Raw genomic sequence first — 23581 nt, forward strand, 5'->3', positions numbered from 1 at the left:
ATGACATTTGAACGGAAGCTTAGATGAAGTGAGGGGGTGAGCCTCACAAAGACTTGGGAGAAGAGTGTTCCATAGGGTGGAGACAGGAAATCCAAAGGTCCTGGCATGACTGTCTCCCTCAGGGACTCTTCCTCACTACACTTACTGAGGGGTTGGTGGCACCTGGCACGTAGCAGGACCTGACACGTGTGTGGAACATATGGGCGGATGAAATTTATTCTGTCTACCTATATACACCAGCTTTTGCATCTGTGATTTTATCTGAAATGTTCTTTTTTTTTCCTGAAGTGTATCCTTTTTTTAAGCACTAGCCACCATCTGTCTGCTCTGGTAAGCCTGGCTAGCCTGGGCCCCTGGTCGCAGCACACTTGACTACACACCACAGCCACACAGTACAGTACATATGGGCACCACATGAGTCTGCACACAGATACCTCAGGAGTGAATGCAGTGGGGTGACTCTCAGAGGGGCTCTTCAGGGGTTGAGCTGTCCAACTTTGAGGCCACCACCAGTTCATGAGCAAGGACAAAAAGGCAATTGCATGTTATGAAACAATGCAATCCTCCTTTTGAATCAAGCTCCTTTCTCCTTCAGCCCCCGGGGGAGAGAGGAGGGGCTGTGTGCCCACTCTAACCACCTCCTCCAGTAGCTGCAGGCAGAAGACTATGGTGTCCATTTTTACAAGATTCCTCATTGTGGCAATGGAGCACACTTGCCCTGTACAGCTAACAGCAGCTGCTGTGACAACAACCTTGATTATATAGATTTTGTAGATCTCATTTCTGCTTCCTTTCTATTGTTAAACAGTCCCAGAATACTTGCCCCTTGCCCTGTCATAGGAGACAGCCGACCACAGCTACTACCTCTACGATAGGTACCGAATACCAACAGAACTCAAACAGGCAAATTGTAGACTCACCAAGATTTCATATTTCCTTTTTTATTACCAATCAAAAATAAATTCCATATATTGTTTAGCAAATATTATCATTGTCTTGTGACAAAAGACACAAGAGTCATAACAACAAAACTCCCCGAGAGTCAAACTCATAACAATGCCAAAATAAATCACAAAAATATACAAATTAAAATCTTATGCAAAATAAATATGAGTTATTTGCTATGGTGGCTGTGACTTGCCTACCCATTTGGAGGCCATTTGCGGAGGTCTCCCTTACATGGGAAGACCCTTACATGGGGGTGGGCCGGTTCCAGGGTATGGCTCAGCCCAGGAACCAGAGGTTGGAATAGGAAGTGAAAAATTGCACTGGGAGGAGGAAGTCATCGGACCAGTAATATTTGGAAATAATTATGACCCTCTGCAAGAAGTGATTAGAAGTGGGAAAAAGGGACGGGTTGAGGGACCATCTCTTGGTAGTAACTGTGTGTGCAAAGAGGTAGCTGTGGAAGTGTGTGCACCTGCTCCTTTTACTTCACACACTCACTTGGTTCAGGCCAATGCGGTTTGCTCCACTTGGCACTCAGGTATCTCAGGAACATAGCTTTACAAGCTCCCATGTGGACTCAGAAAGCAAGCTGCTCCTGTAGAAAACTGAGGGGTTTCCCCAACAGGGAATAAGGTCTGGTGTTTTTTCTCCCTCATGACTGAGAACCCATAGGTGTCCCCACCTTCTCTCCAGACTTTGAGGAATAAATTCTGTGACTAGGGAAGACTTCAGAACTGGCCAGGGGCAAGTATACTTGGTGCAAGACACTTCCTGGTCCCAAGAGTTAGGATTGTCCAGGCGCCTGAAAAACAGAGCACTTGGGGTGACAAATCACTGGCTGAGGAAAGGGTCAATAAATACTACTTAAGTGGAAGGTGTGCAGTCTCCCTTGCCTGATCTTGGGCCCTCAGCAACTGTTCCACTTGACAGAAGGTACCAACGGGCCAAAAGGGCCAACGTGGACCTTAGTCCCACAGCCTTTCCAACAGTGGCCAGCCTGGAGCTCTGCAGCAGGGCCTAATTCAGCCCCAGTGGAAAGGCACTGGGGTAGAATTTCACGTGGGGGTGGAACTCTCAGGATCCAGTACCACTAGCTTCAGCGAAGGCCAGGATGACAGCTCAGGTTAGGACTACACAGATGGGGGAAACAGGACGGCCAGCTATGTGCCTTTTAGGTGGAAACCTCCTTTCCTGGGTTTTATTAAGTGTGTGCACAAGGTTGGGTAAGCCTCAGCCACAGAGGAAAAGGCACGAAGAACCTGCTTAGGCTGGCTTCTGATATGTCCTGTTGTCCTTAATCCCCAAGAGGCGATGGGGTTTGGGGAGGAGAAGCAGGGAGTCTGGAAAGTGGGACTTCATAGGTCAGTGACTGACACTTGACTTTCATTGTGGGGATGAAATTGCTAACAACACAGATGCCCATGACCAGATTCCCTCCTGGAAATGAAAGGAGCTTCTTACACAAGTCACCTGTAATGTAGATGTTCTCCCGCCTGGGGGGAAACCTTTGGTAAAAGGGCAGGGTCTGGGGAGCACAGGGATGAGCAATCTTAAAGGTGTGAGACCCTGTTTAACACTTTGAATCAAACCAGTAGAGACAGGAATAAGTCCTCAGCCTAGCTCAACTCACCAGGAAAGCCATCAGCAGAGTTCTAGGAAATTCCAGGATCCAGCAGTTGACAGGAGTAGGTGTGCTCCTCTCTGTAGCTGGGAGTACCATGTCCCTCATCACAGTTACCCAGAATCCCTCAGCCTCAGCGACGTCAAACAAGCCTCAGTGCATGTGTCCAGGCAGTTGTTCTCAGCGCTATTTGGTTCTTTGCTTCTTGAAAGGAACTGTCTTGCTCCCAAAAGAAAACCTTCCTCCAGCAGGCCTCTAGGATACCATCTCTGGAGGAGGGGGGGGGAAGAGGGGGAGGAGGGGAGGAGGAAGAGTGGGCTCCCTGAGTCAGGGACATAAGCCAGAAGGTCATGGCTGGGAGCAGATTATGGCTATTGCTTCCCGGGGTGAGAAACCCTACCCCTTTTAATTAAAGTTTTTGTGGAAAAAATGTTGTTTTAAATAAAGTTCCTTAACCCTGTCTTCCCTTCCCCATTCCTTTCCCAAAATAATATTTAAAAAGAGGAGCAGTGAGCCTAGTTCAGAAATTCTCTCAGTAAAAAACCGCCTTGCTCATGGTAGCTGGCCCACTGTCCTGCCAGTCCAGCTCTGGGCAGCTGCTACCTTGGAGCTATTCAGAGGTCCCTGTCAGAGGCCAGACAACCCACACTGGGGGCCACCTGGCTGCTCAATTAGACAGGCTATCTGCACCCCTTCCAGCCTAACAGGCTCCCTATCTTCATGTGGGCCCACTGGGGAGACCCCCGCGGGGCAGGCGGGGGGCCCCGGGCCCTCCTGTCAGATGGCGCTCTCGTGGGAGGCTTTGTGCAGCAAAGAGTTGCGCTCATTGAGAAGAGTTGTGGTCTCATCTACCACGGGCAGCTCAGACTTCCCGGCTAAGTTGTCCGTGCAGATGGTGCAGCCATCCAGGGGAAACTGAGGGCAGTTCTCCATTCGTGAGGCCAGCAGCCCATTCTGGTACTGTTGCCGAGTGATCTGTAGGAGGAAGGGATGGGGTTCACAGAGGAGCAGGGACCAAGAGGCAAACTTCACAAGACCCAGGGAAACAGCTAGCCAGTGGGGGTGCTGGGAGTCCAGAAGAGAGGACATGATCAGCAGAAGTTTCTGCAAGCTTCTAGAAAGAGTGAGGAGCCAGAATAAAGTGGACACATCCTGGGCCTGGGCCCTTCATACCACATGTGGTGGATGAAAGAAAGGATTTGCTGATTCCTGAGGCAGACTGATCCAAATGCCCAGGGCAAGGAAGACAGCGCTGCCCAGATGGGAGACACACAGGAGCCCTCACCTTAATGTACTGGAGGTCCATGAGCGCCCGAACGCTGAAGTCGGAGATGTACTGGCCCAGGATGGAGCTGCCAAACTGGTTGCTGCTGCCTGCCAAGGTGGCTGTGCTCGAGAGTTCCGTGCGGTCCGGGTAACTAAGAGAGGCTGAGCGACTGAGGGTGGTGGGGTGGGATGGGGAGTGGTCTGTGGGGAGAGAGACGTGGTCAGGCTGGCAGCCCTGGTACCCCTCACAGCCTCTCGTCTAACCTGTCCTGTGGACCCCTGGGAGCAGGAGCCCCACCGGGAACGGGAACAGTTCTTGGGGACAAACAAGCTCCAACTGCAGAAAGTCTGACCTCCTCAAAGCCAAGGAGTTAGTCTGCTTAGAGGTGTTGTGCAGTAAGTATTAAAAAGCCTACCAAAGCAGAAACCAAAAACCAAAGACATGAAATTTATGTCTCCAGAACCCCTCATTTCCCCAACACCTCATCAGTCAAGGACAACACAGTGATGACCCCGCCACGGAAGACCAGGCACTGTCCTTGTCTCCACAGCAGCTTTTATCAAGGGACATACACTGCATACTTTTAAGTTACATTAAAAGGAAGAACATACAGTTTTGTACCCTCTCATGACGTGTCCACACAGACCTCTCAACATGGTGCCCTATTCGCCTCTTAAAATGCTTTTAAGAGGTCAAAAGTGTGCTCTGCGCATGATCTGTTCTGTGTGGAAGAGCCCTGCCCACTTGCGTCTGCTGGCCCCCAGGCAATCTGACAAGGGGGCCAGGCGTGGCAGGTCCCTGTCACAGGTGCCCAGAGCCCCCAGAGATCCAGGCCAGGCTGGGCCACGTCTCCCCTGCCCTGAGGCGAAGCCTGGGGGAGGCGCCTCTTTCTGTGAGGGGCAACAAGGCCTCCATGCAGCTGACTGTGAGGAAATGGGGATGACTCAACCACAAATGAGGAAGGAGCAGGCTCCTTATTTTGAGAAAGAGAATGTACCCATATCGGACATCATTAGCTCTTATTTTTGAGAACACTTAGAAAACCCTGAAATGCACAAAGTTAACTGTGAAGGCATGCTGGCTTCTTTTAAACAAACAGGAAGTGGACTAAGCTTATTTACTTAGTTGAGCAGTAAGTTACTAACTAACTACTAAGTTAGCTATTCTAACAAACAGCTGGGTGAAGAGAGCAAACATAAGGAATCCCGGTGACTGAAAGACCAATGCAGCTTTAACTAAGTACTGTCTTTGCGCTTCATTCCTAAAACTAGGAAAATATAGTCAGGATAATCTATGATTGATTGGGCAGTGTACAATCATTAGAGGATCACGTGTGTGCATTACTTATCCTAACTTATTAACATCTCTAAGTTCTAGAAAAGAAACACAAATATTATGGATATTACCTAATATTTCACATTAATCATCTGGATGATGGAAAGCTTTTGATTAATGCTTATTAACACTCGAGAAACTGAATTTAAAAACAACACAAATTAGTGATGCAGTCTTTCAAAAATAGAGGCCCTAAAAAGAAATATACCAAAATACGAATTGTTTATTTCTGCATAATGAAATTATGATACTACTTAATTGCCTATTTTTTAAAAGATTTTATTTATGTATTTTAGATGGAGAGAGAGTGCGAGCAGGAGGGGCAGAGGAAGAGGGAGAGAATCTCAAGCAGACTCCTTACTGAGTGAGAAACCCGATATGGGGCTTGATCCCAGGACACTGAGATCATGACTGAGCTGAAACCAATACTTCCTAATTTTCCTGAGATTTTTTTTACCTCTTTTCTCAATTTTCTAAATGAGCTATACCACTTTTATGATTAAAACAGAGTAAGTGGTGCTGGCTGGCTCAGGTGGTAGAGCGTGCAACTCTTGATCTTGGAGTTTGAGCCCCAAGTTGGATGTAGGGCCAAATAAGATCTGGTGCACCTGGGTGGCTCAGGTGGTTAAGCACCTGACTCTTGATTTCAGCTCAGATCATAATCTCAGGGTCATAAAATCGAGTCTCATGTCAGGCTCCACACTGGGCATGGAGCCTGCTCCAGATTCTCATTCTCTCTCCTTCTGCCTCTCCCTCACACTCACTCACTTGCTCTCAAAAAAATAAAAATTAATTATATTAAATTGTAACGAGATAAAATAAAACAGAATAAATGTGTAAAAAAAGTTTTTTGTTTTTTTAAACTTGGTAATTTCATTTCTGAAAGGATATCCTAAAGACATAATCATAAACACAGAGAAAGTTTTCTCATAAAGAGATTTACATCATGGTGTTATTGAGAACACAGATCCCAATGACTTTACATGAAGGAGGGATAACAAATGAAGGCACGTGTGCTTTGGGAATACTGTATGGTTCTAACTAGAAAGCTTATGGAAAAAGCATGTCTGTTCCTGTGTTAGGTCAAAACAGCAGGATCTAAGCCATGGATGCATGAACTCCTGGCCAATTCGAAGCAAGAGCAAGTGCAGAAGAGAGAAGGAGACTGAGGTGTTGGCCAAGGAGGACAAACATGGTCCATTCTGCTGTCGTTAGACATCATCCACTCAAAAAGGCTGTTAGCAGCGTCCCACTTCCTATTATAGCCAAATTATAGCCTATTATAGCTGTTTGAAAAGGGCAAGTGACTTCTAAGTCACCTTTTTACCTTTCTTTTTTTTTTTTTTAAAGAGAATCAATAGTAAAATATGCTTGGTACAGCTGAGAAGAAAAAAACCAAGCTGTACAAATATAAAATGGGCAATGATGGACTCTGGTCATAGGATTTTAGGACTGTTGGGGCCTCAGGAGCTGCTTTATATTCCACTCCAAGACTGGAGCTCAAAGGCACTTGTAAATGCTCTTAACCTCCTCAGGGCTCACCAGGCCAGGCCAGAATTCTGATGGGGAGACCAGCACTTTCTGCCACCCTCTGCTGCCTCCATCTAAACAGGATGGCAGTCCCTTGAAATGACTGAGTCCGGTCAACCAGTTGCTGGCTATCCTGCATAAGACTCAGGGGTATAAAATATCAAAGGCCAGAAACAGCATGTAGCGTTGGGCCTTTGCCTTGATACTTTCTGATTGGAACATCACGTTTTAGTTGTGATCGAGAAAAGAATAAATAAAAATTGAGCTCTAACCAAACATTTCATACCCATTCTCTCACTGCTCCTGACAATTCTAAGAAGTGGGCGCGTGTATTGTTCCCATCAGACATGAGGGAACAAAAGACTGAGAGTAAGTCAGCTCCTGGAATCATTTTAGCTAACAACTGCAGACAGCATTCAAACAGGGCAGTCTGCCCGGGGCCGCACTTCTAATGCCCGGCGGCTGCCTCCCCCTGGCAGGCAGACACCAGCAGCCACAGAATGAAGAGCAAAGCCTGTGAAGAAAGGAGGAAAGTTTTTTAGAGAAAGCTGATGAGATGAAAAAGCATCCTGATGTGTGTGAGAGGCCTTGATTGGGGGCGGGGGGGGGGGGCAGCTGGGCTCACTTGGCCTGGCCAGAAGCAACCCTCCCTTCCCACCCTGTGTGTGTGTGTGTGTGTGTGTGTGTGTGTGTGTGTGTCTTCTCAGGACAGAAGACCTTGAGGAAGCCCTTCCAGGACCAGGGCAAAGCCACCCAGTAACTGGGCCTGAGGCCAAGCAGAGCCGGTGCAAATCAGGATGGCCCACAAGTGTGAACAGGTGGGATACCCCAAGATGCACATGGGGAGCCCCAGTGCCTGCTGGGAGAGGTTAATAGAGCTGTGGTGTGTGGGCTCAGGCGATAGATGGCAGTGCAAACTTCTCCAGCCATGCCATGTTACCTGAGAGCCAGGAGAGCAGGGAGTTCCGCTTGCCAGGCGGACACCCGACCTGGGTTGAAGGCACTGGAGCAAAAGAGGAAAAGGTCAGCGACGGGGAGGGTGTAGGAGGCAGAACATGGAACCACGGGAACAGGACAGAGAAGCACACCTGCTGGGGGCCAGGTTCCCTTAGGCAGAGGGGGCACAACAGAAAGGGAGACATAGCTGATGGGGAGGGAGCTTAGGGCAGACCTAAGCCCTGCTCAAAGATGGCCAGAAGCTCCCCCAGTGAAGCCAGGGCCCCCCAGAAGCCATCCCTCTCCCTTCTGGCCACTCCATGTGGGAACTGAGTGCCTCCAGGTCAAAGGATGGAGCTGAGGACCCTGACCCAAGCATCTGAGGCATCGCTGCAGAGAAAGAGTGCCTGGAAGAAATGTCCCATGACTGCGTGCCCTTCTAGACAAGATTTCCCCCAGCTGACTGGCGAGAGGTGCTCCTGGGAGGGGCTGGGAAGTCCTCCATAAGGCGAGGCATCCAGGCAGGGGCCCCCTGCTCCAAAACTCTTCCTTGGAGCCTTGCCTCCCCACTGCTTCCTTCCTGGAGCCCGCTCACACTGGGAGAAGGGCAGAGCTGTGTCATACCAGTGGAGAAGCTGAGCTGTATCAGTATACGGGGCTGCCCTGGGCCTGCACAGCATCCTCTTTGTCAAAGGACAGCAACAGGCCTAACACAGAGGCTCTCCACCAGCCACACCACACCTCGGTGTGTGGCCTGTCCCCCAGCAACAAAGTGGACTTTCACTTTCCAGTCTGTGGCCACCTGGAGTCCTACTCAAGGCGCAGAGGGGGCACAAAACTAGCAAGCAGCTGGTCTGGCAAGACTTGGGTCTTGCCTACAGGGTGCCCACTCTGGCCACAAGGCCCCTCTGGTAAAGCGAGCCTGAGCCACCCAGGATTAGAGAAGCAGAAGGCACCAGGGTGGCCAGAGTGGCCCTTCCCTGGATTTCCCACAACGTTTCTCGGAGGGGTGTGTCCAGTTCCCTCTTTGCCCCCAGTCCCTTTATGTCATCAGAACCAGCCCTTAACCAAAAGGTAGTGGCTAAGCCTCCTGAAAAGTCAAGCCCATCTGCAAACTGCCTGGCAAACAGGCCCTGGCTCCCAACCATGGACATCCTGGACCCCCTCATTCCCCCTACACCTCAATTCCCCTGCCCCAGTCTCCATGAGCAAGACCCTGCAGCCTCCCTCCACCTGCCTTCTCTCACTATTCTGGCTGCTATAGCTACTTGTCCAGCTGGCTCAGTCTGCTATCACACCTCCCCTTCCTCAAAGGCCATTAATGGCTTCTTGCTTCCTATCACAACCCAGTGCCATCAACTTTTGGGGGCTCTCCAACATGCCCTTACTTCCATGGTCTTCTCCCCCACCCCTGCCACCACCACTCTGGCAGGTTGGTCTCACATCTCAGGACATATTCTCAGCTCCCTGCAGGCTTTTGCTCAGATTCCCATTCCCACCTCTTCCTGCCCACTCTTGGGGTCCTGTTTGAAACAGCCAGGTACTACTCTTCCGGACTACCTCCACTAGGCCCTGGCAGCTCTGGCCCTCTCCTCTGAGCCACTTGGACTGCCCTAGGTTCTGGGGTGCCAATACAGGTCTCCCTCCATCCAGGTATGCTAGACGGCAGCACAGATGCAGTCCACGACTCACCAGTGGTGGGCGAGGACAGAGCCATGGTCCCATAGTAGGAGAAGGCGCCTGTCTCAAACTTCATGTTCTCCTTGCCGGCCTCCACCTCCACCTTCCCCTGGAAGAACACAGAGTCAAGGTGACAAACAGACTGAGAAGGAAAACTCAACCAAGGAAAAGACCAATGGAGGCAAGAGGGAGAAGTGAGGGCAAGGAAGAGTTGGTTCCAGAGCCCTGAATAGCTCAGGCACCCTGACCTGGAGGCTCAAAGGTGGCCTCTCAGGAGGAGGATGGGCAAAGGGGGAGCAGAGGCTTGGGGCAGGTGAAGTGGGGAGAGCAGGCATAGAGCAGGCCACTCACCTGCAGGATGAGGATGAAGTAGTCGGCTGGCTTATTTCGGGTATACAGGTAATGGCGGATATAGTATTTGTTGTGCTCGTCAAATTTGAGTTCCTGAATGACATCTGGGTACTTGAGCAGCCGAAGCAGGATCTTCTCTGATATCAGAGAGGGGCTGAACTGGGGAACCTCTGGAGGAAGAGAGAAGATGAGACTTCACAGGGGCCCTGGCCAGGCAGACAGGGAACACAGTCACTGTGCTTGCTTACTGCCCGGACCCTCCTTCCCTCTGGCTCTGCACCTCTGTGTGAAGGAAGCACCCTTGGATCCAGACTGGTCAGCCCCGAGTCTGCCTGCCCACCTGCCTGGGCCGCAATGGCAGCTCTTACACCGATAGTGCATGACCTTGGGCAAATTACTTAACGGGTGTTTCAGTTTCCCCATGGGGATTAAAAACTTCATAGGGTTGGGCGCCTGGGTGGCTCAGTCAGTTAAGTGTCTGATTCTTGGTTTCAGCTCAGGCCATGATCTTGGGGTGGTAGGATCAGGCCCACATTAGGCTCTGCGCTCAGTGGGGAGTCAGCTTGAGTTCTCTCCTTTCCCTCTTCTCCCCTGCCCCTCCCCTGCTCACACTCTAGCTCTCTCTCTCTAAAATAAATAAGTAAATCTTAAAAAAAAGAAAGAAAGAAAGATAAGAAAGAAAGAAAAAACTGCATACGGTTGGAGAGCCTGGCTGGCTCAATCGGTGGAACATATGACTCTCAGGGTCACAAGTTAGACCCTGCATTGTGGAGACGCCTGGGTGGCTCAGTGGTTGAGCAGCTGCCTTTGGCTCAGGGCGTGATCCCGGGGTCCTGGGATCGAGTCCCGCATCAGGCTCCTTGCATGGAGCCTGCTTCTCCCTCTGCCTATGTCTCTGCCTCTCTCTCTGTCTCTCTCATGAATAAATAAATAAAATCTTAAAAAAAAAAAAAAGCCCCCACATTATGTACAAGACTCCTTAAAAACAAAACAAAACCAAAACCAGGGATCCCTGGGTGGTGCAGCGGTTTGGCGCCTGCCTTTGGCCCAGGGTGCGATCCTGGAGACCCGGGATCGAATCCCACGTCAGGCTCCCGGTGCATGGAGCCTGCTTTTCCCTCTGCCTATGTCTCTGCCTCTCTCTCTCTCTCTCTCTCTCTCTCTTTCTGTGACTATCATAAATTAAAAAAAAAAAAAAATAACAAACAAACAAACAAAAAAAAACCAAAACCAATACTTCATAGGGTCACAATGAGGTTAAATGGGATCATACATATAAAGCACTTAGACACATTCTCGGATGGAAAGTGCTCATAAATGTTACCATCATTATTATCATTAGCACCATCACCAATATCCTGGCAGGAAAAATAAAGAATTAATACACTTCAGCAAGTGAGGGCTGAGAAAGAAGTGAGACTTGGGGCGAGGGACGGAATAGGCAGGAGGAGCTTTTCAAATCAACAAAGGGGCTTTGAATCAGGAGAAGAGGAATGTCATTGATCTAGAGGTAAAGTCCTGCTGGACCCCGCACATGCAGGCAGAGTGGAGTGGGAAGTGAGGAGAACAGCTGGATCCAGGCTTCTTGGAGAGCGTGAGCCAGATAAGCGTATGGGCCCACAGCACGTGGGAGGGCCTCTTTCTCCCTCCTCCTCCCCAGCATCTATGGTTCTGGGGAGCCCCAGTGCCCACCTCAGGTACTCCCAATGGTTCTTTTCGAAACTAACTTGGATGCTTCCTAGAGGTTTACAGCGGCAACCCATCAACAGAGAACAAATCACAGGGAGTGCCCCAGGCAGGGAGGGAGGCTGCCTCGACCCCTTTCTGAGACAGCCACATTTTCCCTCCACCCCTCACCTGCCACAGCCCTTGTCCCATGGGAGAAAGTAGCCAGAGGCCCAGAAGTCCCCCTCCGAAACTGTATCCCACCAACACCAGAACGTCCTGCCCTCCTCTTGCTCTTACCCGTGGCCAGGAAGCGATGAGCAGCCAGAAGCAGCTGAGGTGAAATTTTCACCTTGAGTTCATTGTCAGCATCCTTGAAGGCCGAGAAGTCGCGTTTGTTCTTCTCAGATACTCGTTTCCGGCTTCGGTTGTCAGCTGCAAGAGAAAGAATCTAGAACTGAGAACACTGTCCTCCGCTGACCCAGGGGCAGACTAGGACCTGCCTGCCAACTCCCAGCTCTGCAGTCACTTCTTCCACACACAAGCAGCAGTGTCCTCCTCAGGGCAGGGCCCCCGGCTTGATGCTGAGGCACGAAAGCCAGAGGGAACAAAGGGGCCTCATCTCACTGATCCAAGTGGCGTGCCCACTGCTCACACTAGCCAGTGTGAGGCATCGAGTTCCTGGGTCTCAGAGTGTTGGGCCTCCCATTTCCCTGCACTGTGGCCTTCCAACCTAGGGACACCTAGGGTGTGAGCAGGGAAGGGGTTCCAGGCCTGTGGAAGGAATGGAACTCACTGTACATATCCGACTCGTCCAGGATCTCAGACTTGATGATCTCCTCAATGACGTCTTCCAGGGTGACAAGGCCCAGCACCTCATAGAAGGGGTCACCTTCACCCTCGTTGTTCACCTTCTGCACGATGGCCAGGTGAGACTTCCCTGGGGGGATGATGCAATGAGTCAGGCAAGAGCAAAGGGACCAGTCATGAGACGCCTCCACCAAAATGTTAACACATTTGGGGTCATGAGTCACTGGGGTAGGGTCATGAGTGGTTTTTTTTCCCCTTTTCCGTATTTCCTGAAGTTTCTGCTGCAAACAGATATTGCTTTTATAAAAAGGAAAAACAAAAGGTTTTTGTTTTGTTTTGTTTTGTTTTTTTATCTTAAGGCATTTAATTAAAGACCTTTTGTTTCATTAGAATGAAAATGGCCAGGTCCTGCCCAGTGCTGTACATTAGGGTCTTTTGAGAGTCCGGGAGAAGGGAAAGACCCACACTGACAACCTGTGGACAGCAGAGCCATCGGTTGGAGACATGAGTGTGCCAACTGGACATGGGGCTCCTCAGACGGCCCCCGCTGCCCATGGGGCCTCCAGAGCCACATTCCTTCCCTCTGCTCTCCTTGGCAAACTCCCCAGCATGTACCCAGGGGCCGTGATACTGCCCAAGGCAATGGCTCTCAGTTCCCAAAACCATTAACAAATTAGTACAGGCTGTAATTAGGCCAGGCAAGTACTATAATTAGAGATGGGCCACCCCTCCAACCTAAAGCAAGAGAAAGTTAGAAGGCAGAGGGTGGGGAGGAAGGACCCTCCAGAGAAACTTTGTGGGGTGGCAGGACATTCTGGGCCTTCCTTCCAGATTTGTACTCGGTTCTCATGCCCCTCGCCCCAGTGCATTACAAGAGGGAGGCAGCCAAGGGCTGGGCCCACATTTCAGCTTGGATGGAACTGTGTACCCCACACACGAACACACGTTTGGAGCAGCCTAAGGGGAAAAGCCCTGGGAGAGCTAAGAAGGTCAAGCCAGGGTCTCCTGGGCAGCTTCCCTTCACAACCTAGTCTCAGGGCCCCAGTCTATGGACTTCTCTGCAGAGGGCATTTTCCAAGTCTCCAAGGCCATGAGAAATCCCCCAACCCCGGATACACTCCTCGAACTTCAGGGAGTACCAGATCTCAGGACCAGCGTTTTAAAAAAAATAAAATAAAGGAAAAAGATATCAAAGGATATACCACATGGGATGAAGGTGGGAGTGGTGTTCTGTGCAACTTTCACACACGTGCCAGTCACTGTGTGTGAAAGTATGCTCATCATACACTCATCTCCAGCTCCGAGTTATAAACTTTCAGCACCTTGCACCCAGACCAGACCTAGACAGATCCATGGCTAGATTCAAAAACTTATAGCTTCCCAATGTCTGCTAGATGTGAGCCAACGAGAGAACAAGAGGGCCGTCAAGGTTCTCCAGCGGGCAGCAAGGTACTCATCTGGCCCCCAGGCCTCTCTGCCTGCTGGAGGTTGCCCACCCTGGAATGCCTTCTAGAGACAGAAACAATGCTCTCAGTGGTCTAAGGCAGCCAGCTGCATAAACTGTGCCATCAGGCAGGAACCAGAGTTAAAGCAAAGTAGCTTTTACCACCTTCCAGACTGGCATGCTCTAAGATTGGTAATGCCCAGTGTTGGGGGAAACAAGCAAAACAAGCACACCCTCAGAAGTCCTCTGGTTGGTGGGCAGGTAAACGGGCGCATTTCAGGAGGCCTATTTGGCAGCATGACTCAAAACCAAAGGTCCCTAACCTGGCACTCATTAATTCCACTGGTGGGAAGTTGGATATAACGTTCCCCAAAGCAGAAAGACACAGAAGCAAAGAGGTTCATTAGAATGTTGTTTTTAACAACTCAAACCCAAAACAACCTAAATCAATAGCAGTGGAACTAGAAGGACTGACTGGGGCCACGACTGCTCTGGGGGAGAGGCCCTATTATCCCTCACTCTGTGCTCTTCTAATACTGTTCTATTTGATGGGCAGGTTTTACACTAGAATTTTTTTTTTCTAGAATTTTTTTTTCTAGAATTTTTTTTTAAAGATTTTATTTATTTATTCATGAGAGACACAGAGAGAGAGAGAGAGAGAGGCAGAGACACAGGTAGAGGGAGAAGCAGGCTCCATGCAGGGAGCCCAATGTGGGGACCTGATCCCAGGACTCCAGGATCGTGCCCTGGACCAAAGGCAGGCATCAAACCGCTGAGCCACCCAGGGATCCCCTAGAATTTTTTTTTAACTGAGAAAAAAATCAGGGGAAAAACAAAAATTGAGGAACAAAGGGAAACATGTGAGAGACCAGGGTGGGCAAGGACCCTCTGTGCCTAAACTGGCACAGACCCCAAGGAATTGGCACATTCCCAAGGAATGGGGTATGTCTGAATGTGGCTCAGTTAGCAGCGCCTTGCTCAGAGCCTAGAAGTCAGCACCCCCAGCGCAGAAGAGACACAGCTTCAATAACCTGAGAAAAATGTCCTTTTCCCTATGAACCTCCAATTAACCACAGGTTCACAGCAAATCCTGATGCACAGTCACGGGTTGCACTGAACTGCACAGGGAAAGGTTGGTGGCTTCCCGAAAGGGCAGAAATATCCATCTTGCAGAGGAAATGAGCTGATTCCTTGAGCCCAATCTTGCAGCCATCACAGTCCTCAGGCCTCCTCTCTGAGGCTCCTTTGTGTGTGGCATCACTGGTGCGTGCAGGTGCCCTCTAGAGACAGGTAACTCGTAGGTGTACACACCTGGGGCACCGCCAACAGTCACCTCTGTTCTGTGCACTAAGAACCCAATGTGTTGGTGCTGACTGTGGCTGGCCAGCTGGGACCCCAAACACAGATGCTGGGCTGAGGGACAGTCGGTTACCCTCTGGCTGGCCCAGCCGTGGGACCCTGAACTGCGCTGCCCTTTTTCTAATTTGTCTGCCAAGAGGGGGCTTTTTTTTAATGTTCTTAGCAGAAGATTCTCCTCCTTGCCCAGAAAACCTCTTTTGCCAAGTCACCAATGACCTCCAGTGATGGGGTCTCATGCTCAGGCTGCAGCTTCTGACCAAGGGTCACTCTCCCCCGCTTGCTGGAAATCCTTTTTCTCCTTGGCTTCTAGCAACACAGCTCTCCTGGTGTTCTCTGACCTCAGGGGCTGCTCCTTCCCTCCGACCTTGTGAGAGGGTCCCAGGGCTCAGTCCTTGGACCTGGACCCTTGCCTCATGACTTTAAACACAAACTGTATGTCAAAGTCTCAAATAAACATTTGCAGCCCAGCCTTCTCCTGTACCCTCCAAGCTCTATACCTAACTGCTGGCTGACAGCTAACTAGCTCCTGGATCCGATGCCTAACACCTTGAACTCCACTTGGCCAAAACCAAGTTCTTTGAGTTTCTTTCCCCCAGCCTTCCCCATCTCTGTCTATCCAGTAGATCAGGCCATGGGAGAGTAAACTGTGCTCCTCTCCTTCCCCACCCTTCTATATCCAACCCCATCAGATCCAACCCCATCAGATCCTGTCAGCTCTGTCGGCATGGGACAACTAGAACCTAGCCTCTTCTGGCAGCCTCTTCTGCTACTGTCACATTCTGGACCACATGCATCTCCATCTCATCCAGGCAGCTAGACTAGCCTCTAGTCAGCTACCTGTCTTTTTTGTTGTTGTTAGATTTTATTTATTTATTCATGAGAGGCAGAGGCATAGGCAGAGGAGGAAGCAGGCTCCATGCAGGGAGCCCGACAGGGGACTCGATCCCGGGTCTCCAGGAGCACACCCTGGACTGAAGGCAGTGCTAAACTGCTGAGCTACCCAGGCTGCCCGTCAGCAGCCTGTCTTATCCTGGACCCCAGGTCAGATCTCAATACAGCAGCAAGAGGAGCAAAGTCAGGTCACCTCACACCTCCGCAAATCCCACCAGCGGCTTCTATCTCACTGCAAGTAAAAGCCTCATCCTCCAAAGTGGCCTAGGTCTCCAGAGCCCTTGGTGCTGACCTCCCACGTCCCTCCTCCTCTCTCTCTCTCCAGTGCTTGGGTGAGCCTCCTTGTTATTCCTTATATAAGAGGCTGCTCCCTTTGCCTGGCTTGCTCCTCCTCGACATAACCGGGCAGCTTGCCCTCACCATAGGTCTTCCTCTGAGGGCCTCAGTGAAAACTGCAACCCCTCTTTGAGCACCCCAACCCTAGTCACTTAGACCCTAGTCACCATTAAATCACTTAGAATAGTGCAGCCTGGGGGGCTCAGCGGTTTAGCGCTGCCTTTGGCCCAGGGTGTGATCCTGGAGACCTGGGAGTCCCACATCAGGCTCCCTGCATGGAGCCTGCTTCTCCTTCTGCCTGTGTCTCTAACCCGCCCCCCATGTCTCTCATGAATAGATAAATAAAATCTTTTTAAAAATAAATCACTTAGAATATAGGATATATTTATTCATTGTATTTATCGTTTATGCTAGATTTTGAGCTGCATTACAGCATGGGCTTTGGTCTGTGTCCCCAAAACTCAGAACAGTGAGGGGCACGCGGCAAGTGTTTAATGGATATTTGTAGAATAAAGGACTCATTCATGCAGTATTCCTTAGGAGAAGAAATGTAATCAATCCGAAGGGGGAAATGGATGAAGACTAGATAAGCATTCTTTTGAACTTTAGTAATTAAGAAGTTTCTGTAATTCAAAATCATTTTTAATGTACCTTTTAAAATAAAAGGGCCAGGGACACCTGGGTGGCTCAGCGGTTAAGCGTCTGCCTTGTCTGCCTTCGTCTGCCTTGTCTGCCTTGTCTGCCTTCGGTTCAGGGCGTAATCCTGGAGATCCTGGATCGAGTCCCACATCAGGCTCCCTCTGCCTATGTCTATGCCTCTCTCTTTCTGTGTCTCTCATGAATAAATAAACAAATAAAATCTTTTAAAAAATAAAATAATAAAATAAAATAAAATAAAATAAAATAAAATAAAATAAAATAAAATAAAATAAAATGGCCAGGGCAGCCCGGGTGGCTCAGCGGTTTAGCGTCTGCCTTCAGCCCAGGGTGTGATCCTGGGGACCCAGAATCGAGTCCTGTGTCAGGCTGCCTGCATGGAGCCTGCTTCTCCCTCTGCCTGTGTCTCTGCCTCTCTCATAAATAAATAAAAATCTTTAAAAAAATAATAAATAAAATAAAATAGCCAACTGAGGACCCGTTTTTATGATCTTCATTGTATGAAATTTAAATCTAACATAGAATTTTTATTTTAATGAGTTACCTCATTTTATTACTAGTGTCCATTCAACTGGATAACTGGATTTTGGGGGTGGCTGGAATGAGAATGGAACATGAAAATTTAAATAATACATCTAACCCCAAAAGCTGGGAATCCCCCCCTTTTTAAAGTGGTCCTTATTCCAAAAAAAAAAAAAAGACTGAGGAAATACAGCAAAATGCTCATATTTGCTGATCCATGGAAAATTACTGATATTGGACTATTTTTGACCCAGAAAAAATGGCAATTTCATATGATTAAACCTAAAAGTATGGGGGGGGGGGTTCAGAATGGTTTGTTTTCTTTTTTATACTTTTCTGAAGAGAAATTCCAACCTTTCCATAGTCAATAGCATTAATTTTATAATCAGAAAGAAACACATCCATTAGTATAACTTTGAAAAAGACTGTCACACTGCTTCCCCGAAGGACCCAGGGCTTCTTGGGCCTTCTAAACTCCTGCACTGCTGGTACAGGGCACCCTGGCCGTGGGAAAGGAGGCATCTCGAAGCCGCCCTCGGTCTGCTCTGGGCCACACCTGACTGGCAAGCTTGCCCACTCTGCCTTTCATCGACCTTTGTCCAGCCGGGCCTCCTCCCAGTCAGAGAACCTCAGCGAGGCCTCTTCACAGCCCTCTCCCACCTGGAACCGGGCAAGGAGTGAGAGGCCCCAGAACCTGAGTCCCTCCACAACCCTACCTCTTTACCTGTCCCCCCTCGGCTCAGCCCTGGTGGGCTCAGCCCTGGGCGCCGCAGCTGTCCCCTCGCCCTCCAGCAGCACTTGCTGGCTGCCTAGGCAGTCCACTGGCGTCCAGCTCAGTCAGGCCCACTCTGTGACTTCACTCCCCTCCGCGCTACCGCATCCCCTCCCCTCACACGCCTGGAACACAGCAGACCCCCACATTCTTTGCTGGACACACACAGACTGGTCTCCAGAGGCCCCAGAAAGCCCAGTCACCTGCCTTCCACAGTGCCCATCTTATTAGCAAACTGCTGTGTCCTCTTCTTCTCTCCATATAAAAAAATAAAATAAAAATAAATAAAAATAAAAAAACTTTATAATCTCTCAAAGACTGTAAGAAAAAGACATTACTGTGTGCTGGGTTTCAAAGTCCACAAGGTCCTGGACAGGGCCCTATTCACCAACTCCAGCTGCTTTTTCTCGTGTGGAAGATCCAGAGGCCTCAGATCAGACATATGCCATTGCCACTACCTAAGACTGGTGTCTCAGGCATTTTCCTCACTGGTACCCCAACAAACCCACCTCCTGACCTCCCAGGATCCCAGCACAGGCCCTGAGCGCTTGGGCACCTCCCCTGGGAAGAGGTGCTGGCCTGGCTGCCAGAAGACGGCCGCAGTCCATAGGTCTGCACTTGCAGGTGACAGAGCACCCTGATTTCCTGGGAATCCCCCTCTTTCCTCCCTCCACCCAAGTCAGGGGCAGCATTAAGCTGACTATTAATAGTGCTGACCTCCATCAGCAGGAGGGGCAGCCCATCCCAATAAGAAGATGCAGGCGGGGCAGCATTGGCCTGGTGAGGAAGCAGTGGAGCAACGCAGCAGGAGACAGACCCGCCCCGTACAGCCCTCCACCCCAGCACCCCTCAACAAGCGGGTGGGAGAGCTACACACAAAAAGAAGTTTCCCTAAGTATCCCTAAGCAGAGAGGGCCAGGGAGTGAGCTGTTTAATCAGTAAACCACTTGAAAGAACACAAATGAGACCCTCAATTTTAATATAAATTAAAATATACTGGGACGCCTGGGTGGCTCAGTGGTTGAGCATCTGCCTTTGGCTCAGGTCGTGATCCTGGGGTCCTAGGATTGAGTTTCCATGAGGCTCTCCATAGAGAGTCTCCTTTTCCCTCTGCCTATATCTCTGCCTCTCTCTCTGTATCTCTCATGAATAAATAAATATTTTTAAATAAATAAATAAAAATATACTGGTGGACCACAGAGACTAAAACAGTCCTGTACTGGAGAGAATGATGACATTCTTTTCTTCAGGATTTGGCGGCATGTGTCAACATGGAAAACGTGCAAGACCTTGGCCTCAGCCATGTCTTCCACTTCTAGGAAAGACCTTAAGACAAAGGGAAAACCCAGGCCAGTGGGCAAGCTGTGCCCACGAGGGTCCATCCAGTGTGGTTTATGACACAGTATTGCAGCCACTAAAAATTAGGCTGATGTAGACAGAAATATATTTAAAGAGACAGTGGTTCACCAATTGTGTAAAGCAAAAAGTTACAAAACAAGAAAATAAGCGAACTACACCAGTTTCTTCTGCTTTTGCTTAATGCATTTTAAAATCAGCATATATTACTTTCTTAGTTTTACATTTATAATCAGAAAGGATAAGAATGATGTCTCATATTGAGGGGTGGAAGAAAGCAATACAGTTGGTTCATTGTTGACTTACTAGAAAACACACTAAATATATTCATATTCTGAGTGGTGGGATAAGGGGGACTTTCATTTCCTAATCATTTTCCTCCTTTCTTTTTTTTTTTTTTTTCATTTTTTTTTTTTTCATTTTCCTCCTTTCTAAAAGTTTCTACAGGGGATCCCTGGGTGGCTCAGCAGTTTAGCACCTGCCTTTGGGCCCAGGGCGTGATACGGGGAGTCCCACATGGGGCTCCCAGCAGGGAGCCTGCTTCTCCCTCTGCCTGAATCTCTGCCTCTCTCTCTCTCTGTGTGTCTTTCATGAATAAATAAATAAAATATTTTTTAAAAAGTTTCTACAATAAATATATTACTTTATTTTTACATTTTAATTATGAATACACTACACCTTTCTGTACCTTGCATTTCACATTCAGCGATGTCACTGGAGCACAGAACTCCCTCTACTTCCCCTATGGAGTGTTATGCTGGTGGATCTGCCAGGGTGGATTTAACCCTCTCTCTCTCTTCTGCTAATGGACACACACTTGTTTCCTGTGCTCTGTCATTTGATGCACATGAGATCCCAATACAGGTACAGCAGTGAAGCTTCTAGGTCAAAGGGTTTGTGCACCAGCCAAATCTGACAGAAATCTCCAAACTCCCTTCCCGATTTCTACTCTTGCCAGAAGTTATATCTGGTGGTTCTTGATGCATTCCTTAATGCCTGGCCGTGAGGCTATAAATACACAGCAGGTGCCCAATAAGTAAGCCATCAATAAATACAGCCAGTATAGCTGGTCATGTTTTTAAAAAGAAAAGGAAAATGGAAGGCAAGACAAAAAAGGAAAAAACTGAGTGAAGCAGGAAAAATAAAAGAGAGGAAATGACAGAAGGCCAGCCACAGAGAAAAGGGAAAGGGAAATGCAGACTTGGCGGCCAGCTGGCCAAAACAGAAAAGCATTTCTAGAGACCTACCAGGAGACTTGCCCAGCCATTCTGAGCAAGACAAAACACAGCCTGACACTGCCCATTTGGGACCTTCTAGGACAGGGTCTCCAAAGGGGTATTCATCCCAGACTCCATTCACATCTATTTGTATTCCAAGATAAATAAACAACTTTAGCTTTCATGTATATACAGACGGACAGTAGGCTCTGAGCAGGTGTGCATGCGTCCGGACCCTGTGGGAAGGGGTTCTCATCCTCACTCCATGGCTCTCCAGTAAAGTGAGAGGAACTACAGATGAGGTGTGCCCAATGTCACGGGCTTACAGATTATGTTGAGCACTTGTGACCATATTAATGCTCATTAAACAGACAGTTGTTTAACCAGACTCCCCACCCACCCACCCCACCAGCTAGGAAATCCCAGAGTGAGGCAAACATGCACCTACAAAGTCCAGAGCTGGCCCTCTCCTCCCCCTGCCAGCCCTCTATCAGCCAGCAGTGGGGAACACCAGTAATGGGGGAACTGAGGAATGGGTAGCTAAGATAATTCTAAACTGTCAAGAAAACTATTTGAAACATCAACTTATAGTCACCAATCAGTAATGATGAATCCCACAAGGGTGCTTTGTGCCTTGAGGAAGAATATAAAGCATGTACTAGAGATAACCTGAAGTGGAAACTACCAAGACATCTCAAAATAATGATTATTTCATCATCTTAAAAGCTTTTGTGTTTGTTTTATAATATACATATGGGTAAAATGGTACATGTATACAATTTTTGAATGAAAGGAGGTACAGATTTTTAAAAAACGTTTTTTCTCATAGGTCAGCATGAACAAAAAAGTGTGGAGAGCTCCTTTAGAGCTCTGAAAGGATGGCAAGACCTTAGTTGTCCCTTTCAGAGTAGCTAGTCAGGTGTCCCCCTCCTCTGGGTCCCCCTCCCCCCAGCTATGGAACAGTGGGGCTGAGCATGTTCCAGGGAGGGGAGCCCAGGCACTATCCCTTGCACAACTACTATTCACAGGAGGACACTGAGGCTCAGGGAAGGTCTGCCCAGGATCACATTGTGTGGGAGGGCAGGGGGAGTAAACTAGAATTCAGAAATGGGGCTTCTCTAAATAATCTTTCAACCCAAGCACCCCAGGGGTGGAGCTGTTGGCAAGTGGATGTCAAGGAGACCCTAAGACTGGTCTCTCACCCAGGGACGGGTCTTCAGTGCCTTTGATTGTTCATTTAGCCTTCGTGCCTTTGATTGTTCATTTAGCCGGTAGTCTCTAATTTTTTAACCTTTTATGATGGAAAATATCAAGCATCTACAAAAGTACAGGAAATAATATAATTACACCCTCAGGGCCCTTCACAATTAACTACTCCAACTCCTGCAGCCAATCTTGTTTCCTCTTTCCTCCTACCCGCTGGCTTATTTTGAAGCAAATCTCAGATTTTATCTGTAAACATCTATAAATTTTACAGGCATTTCAGTTAGTATCACTAAAAGATAAGGACTCTTTCAAAACACAGACCACAATAGAACACAATACCACATCTAAATACATAATTCCTTAAAATCATCAACACCAAGTGTTCTAATTTCCCCAATCTGATAAAGATTTTTACACCTAATTTGTATATATATATTTTTTCCTGTTATTGGTAACAAAAGTATAAAGAAGGACATTAAGATTACTTTTAATCCTGCCTTCCAAACACAACTACTAGTAACTATCTTTTTTTAATTACTCTTTAAATTAAATAATTTATAAATAGTTCATATTCTCTGTATTTTTCCATGTCATAAAAATATTTTTAAAAATCGAAAGGCCTCATAATATTTCATTGTACACATGTGTAAATAATCCCAATTCCCACTGGGCTCTTAAATTGTGCCCCCTCTCCTTTTTTTTTGTTTTTTGCCATTACAAAAATCTTTGTAGTAAGTACATTTGGTTATATCTCTGTGTCCTTCAGATACATTTCTAGGATAATCACTGGGTCAAAAGATAGGTTTGGGTGTTTTGTTTTGTTTTTAAGTTTCTTAGGTTATCTCAGGAGTGTGGTCAGATCTACCGCTGATGTCTTCTCAGGGATGTGGCAACCAGGGACAATTCAGAAGGCAGGGAGGAACACACGGAACTAGAGCAATTTTGCGCAGCAGAAGAAAATGAAGTGGAGAGGAGACACTGGCCCTGGCCTGGCTGACAATGCCTCCCTGAGCACGGGAAGGGCAGGGGCAAGCAATCGATCAAGAGGTGCCACGGGGGTCCCCAGCCTCCTTTCCACTTTGGATCCTCACAGCAAACTGCTTCTCCCTTTCCACCAGTCCTCTCTTCTCAGGAGCACCGCTGGCCTCATCCTCTGTTATCCTGGCTCCTGGCCATCGAGCCTTCCAACCCATCCCCCCACCAGGAGGAGCCCCTTTCCTCATCATACCTCTCTGCTCAACTGCTTACAGACTCAAAGCTCCCTTACTGCCATGTGAGGCACCCATTCTTTGGCCCTGTTTGTGCAACCAGCTGGTAACCTACAAAATAATCAATCTAAAAGACTGACCATGGGATCCCTGGGTGGCGCAGCGGTTTAGCGCCTGCCTTTGGCCCAGGGCACGATCCTGGAGACCCGGGATCGAATCCCATGTCGGGCTCCCGGTGCATGGAGTCTGCTTCTCCCTCTGCCTGTGTCTCTGCCTCTCTCTCTTTCTCTCTCTCTGTGTGTGACTATCATAAATAAATAAATATTTAAAAAAAAATAAAAATAAAAATAAAAGACTGACCATTATTAATGAGCCCATATGTCCCATGTGTGTATGTCCTGAAGATGTTAACAGGATATTCTGCTAAATGCTTAGCTACTGACATCAAGATACATTAAAGTTTGGGGCTA

At 48.5% G+C, this 23581-nt stretch overlaps 1 protein-coding gene across 3 annotated transcripts in view; it reads right to left on the reverse strand.

The window, feature by feature from the left end:
* Window positions 1–921: 921 nt before the first annotated feature.
* The window catches only part of CNNM4 (cyclin and CBS domain divalent metal cation transport mediator 4), a 39873-nt gene continuing 17213 nt past the window's right edge, over window positions 922–23581 (reverse strand). The window contains exons 2-8 of one of the 3 annotated variants that reach the window (XM_077915173.1): window positions 12130–12273; window positions 11634–11768; window positions 9669–9838; window positions 9330–9426; window positions 7642–7704; window positions 3855–4036; window positions 922–3544 (exon numbers count right to left, since the gene is read on the reverse strand). In XM_077915173.1, coding sequence (XP_077771299.1) covers window positions 3347–3544; window positions 3855–4036; window positions 7642–7704; window positions 9330–9426; window positions 9669–9838; window positions 11634–11768; window positions 12130–12273 — 989 coding nt within the window. In that variant the 3' untranslated portion in view covers window positions 922–3346. Of the gene's footprint in view, window positions 3545–3854; window positions 4037–6999; window positions 7216–7641; window positions 7705–9329; window positions 9427–9668; window positions 9839–11633; window positions 11769–12129; window positions 12274–23581 lie in introns of those variants that run through there. The other 2 variants (XM_077915174.1, XM_077915175.1) reach the window with 2 other exon arrangements.

Source organism: Canis aureus, chromosome 11, assembly GCF_053574225.1.
Source record: "Canis aureus isolate CA01 chromosome 11, VMU_Caureus_v.1.0, whole genome shotgun sequence".
In the NCBI taxonomy this organism is placed as follows: Eukaryota; Metazoa; Chordata; class Mammalia; order Carnivora; family Canidae; genus Canis; species Canis aureus.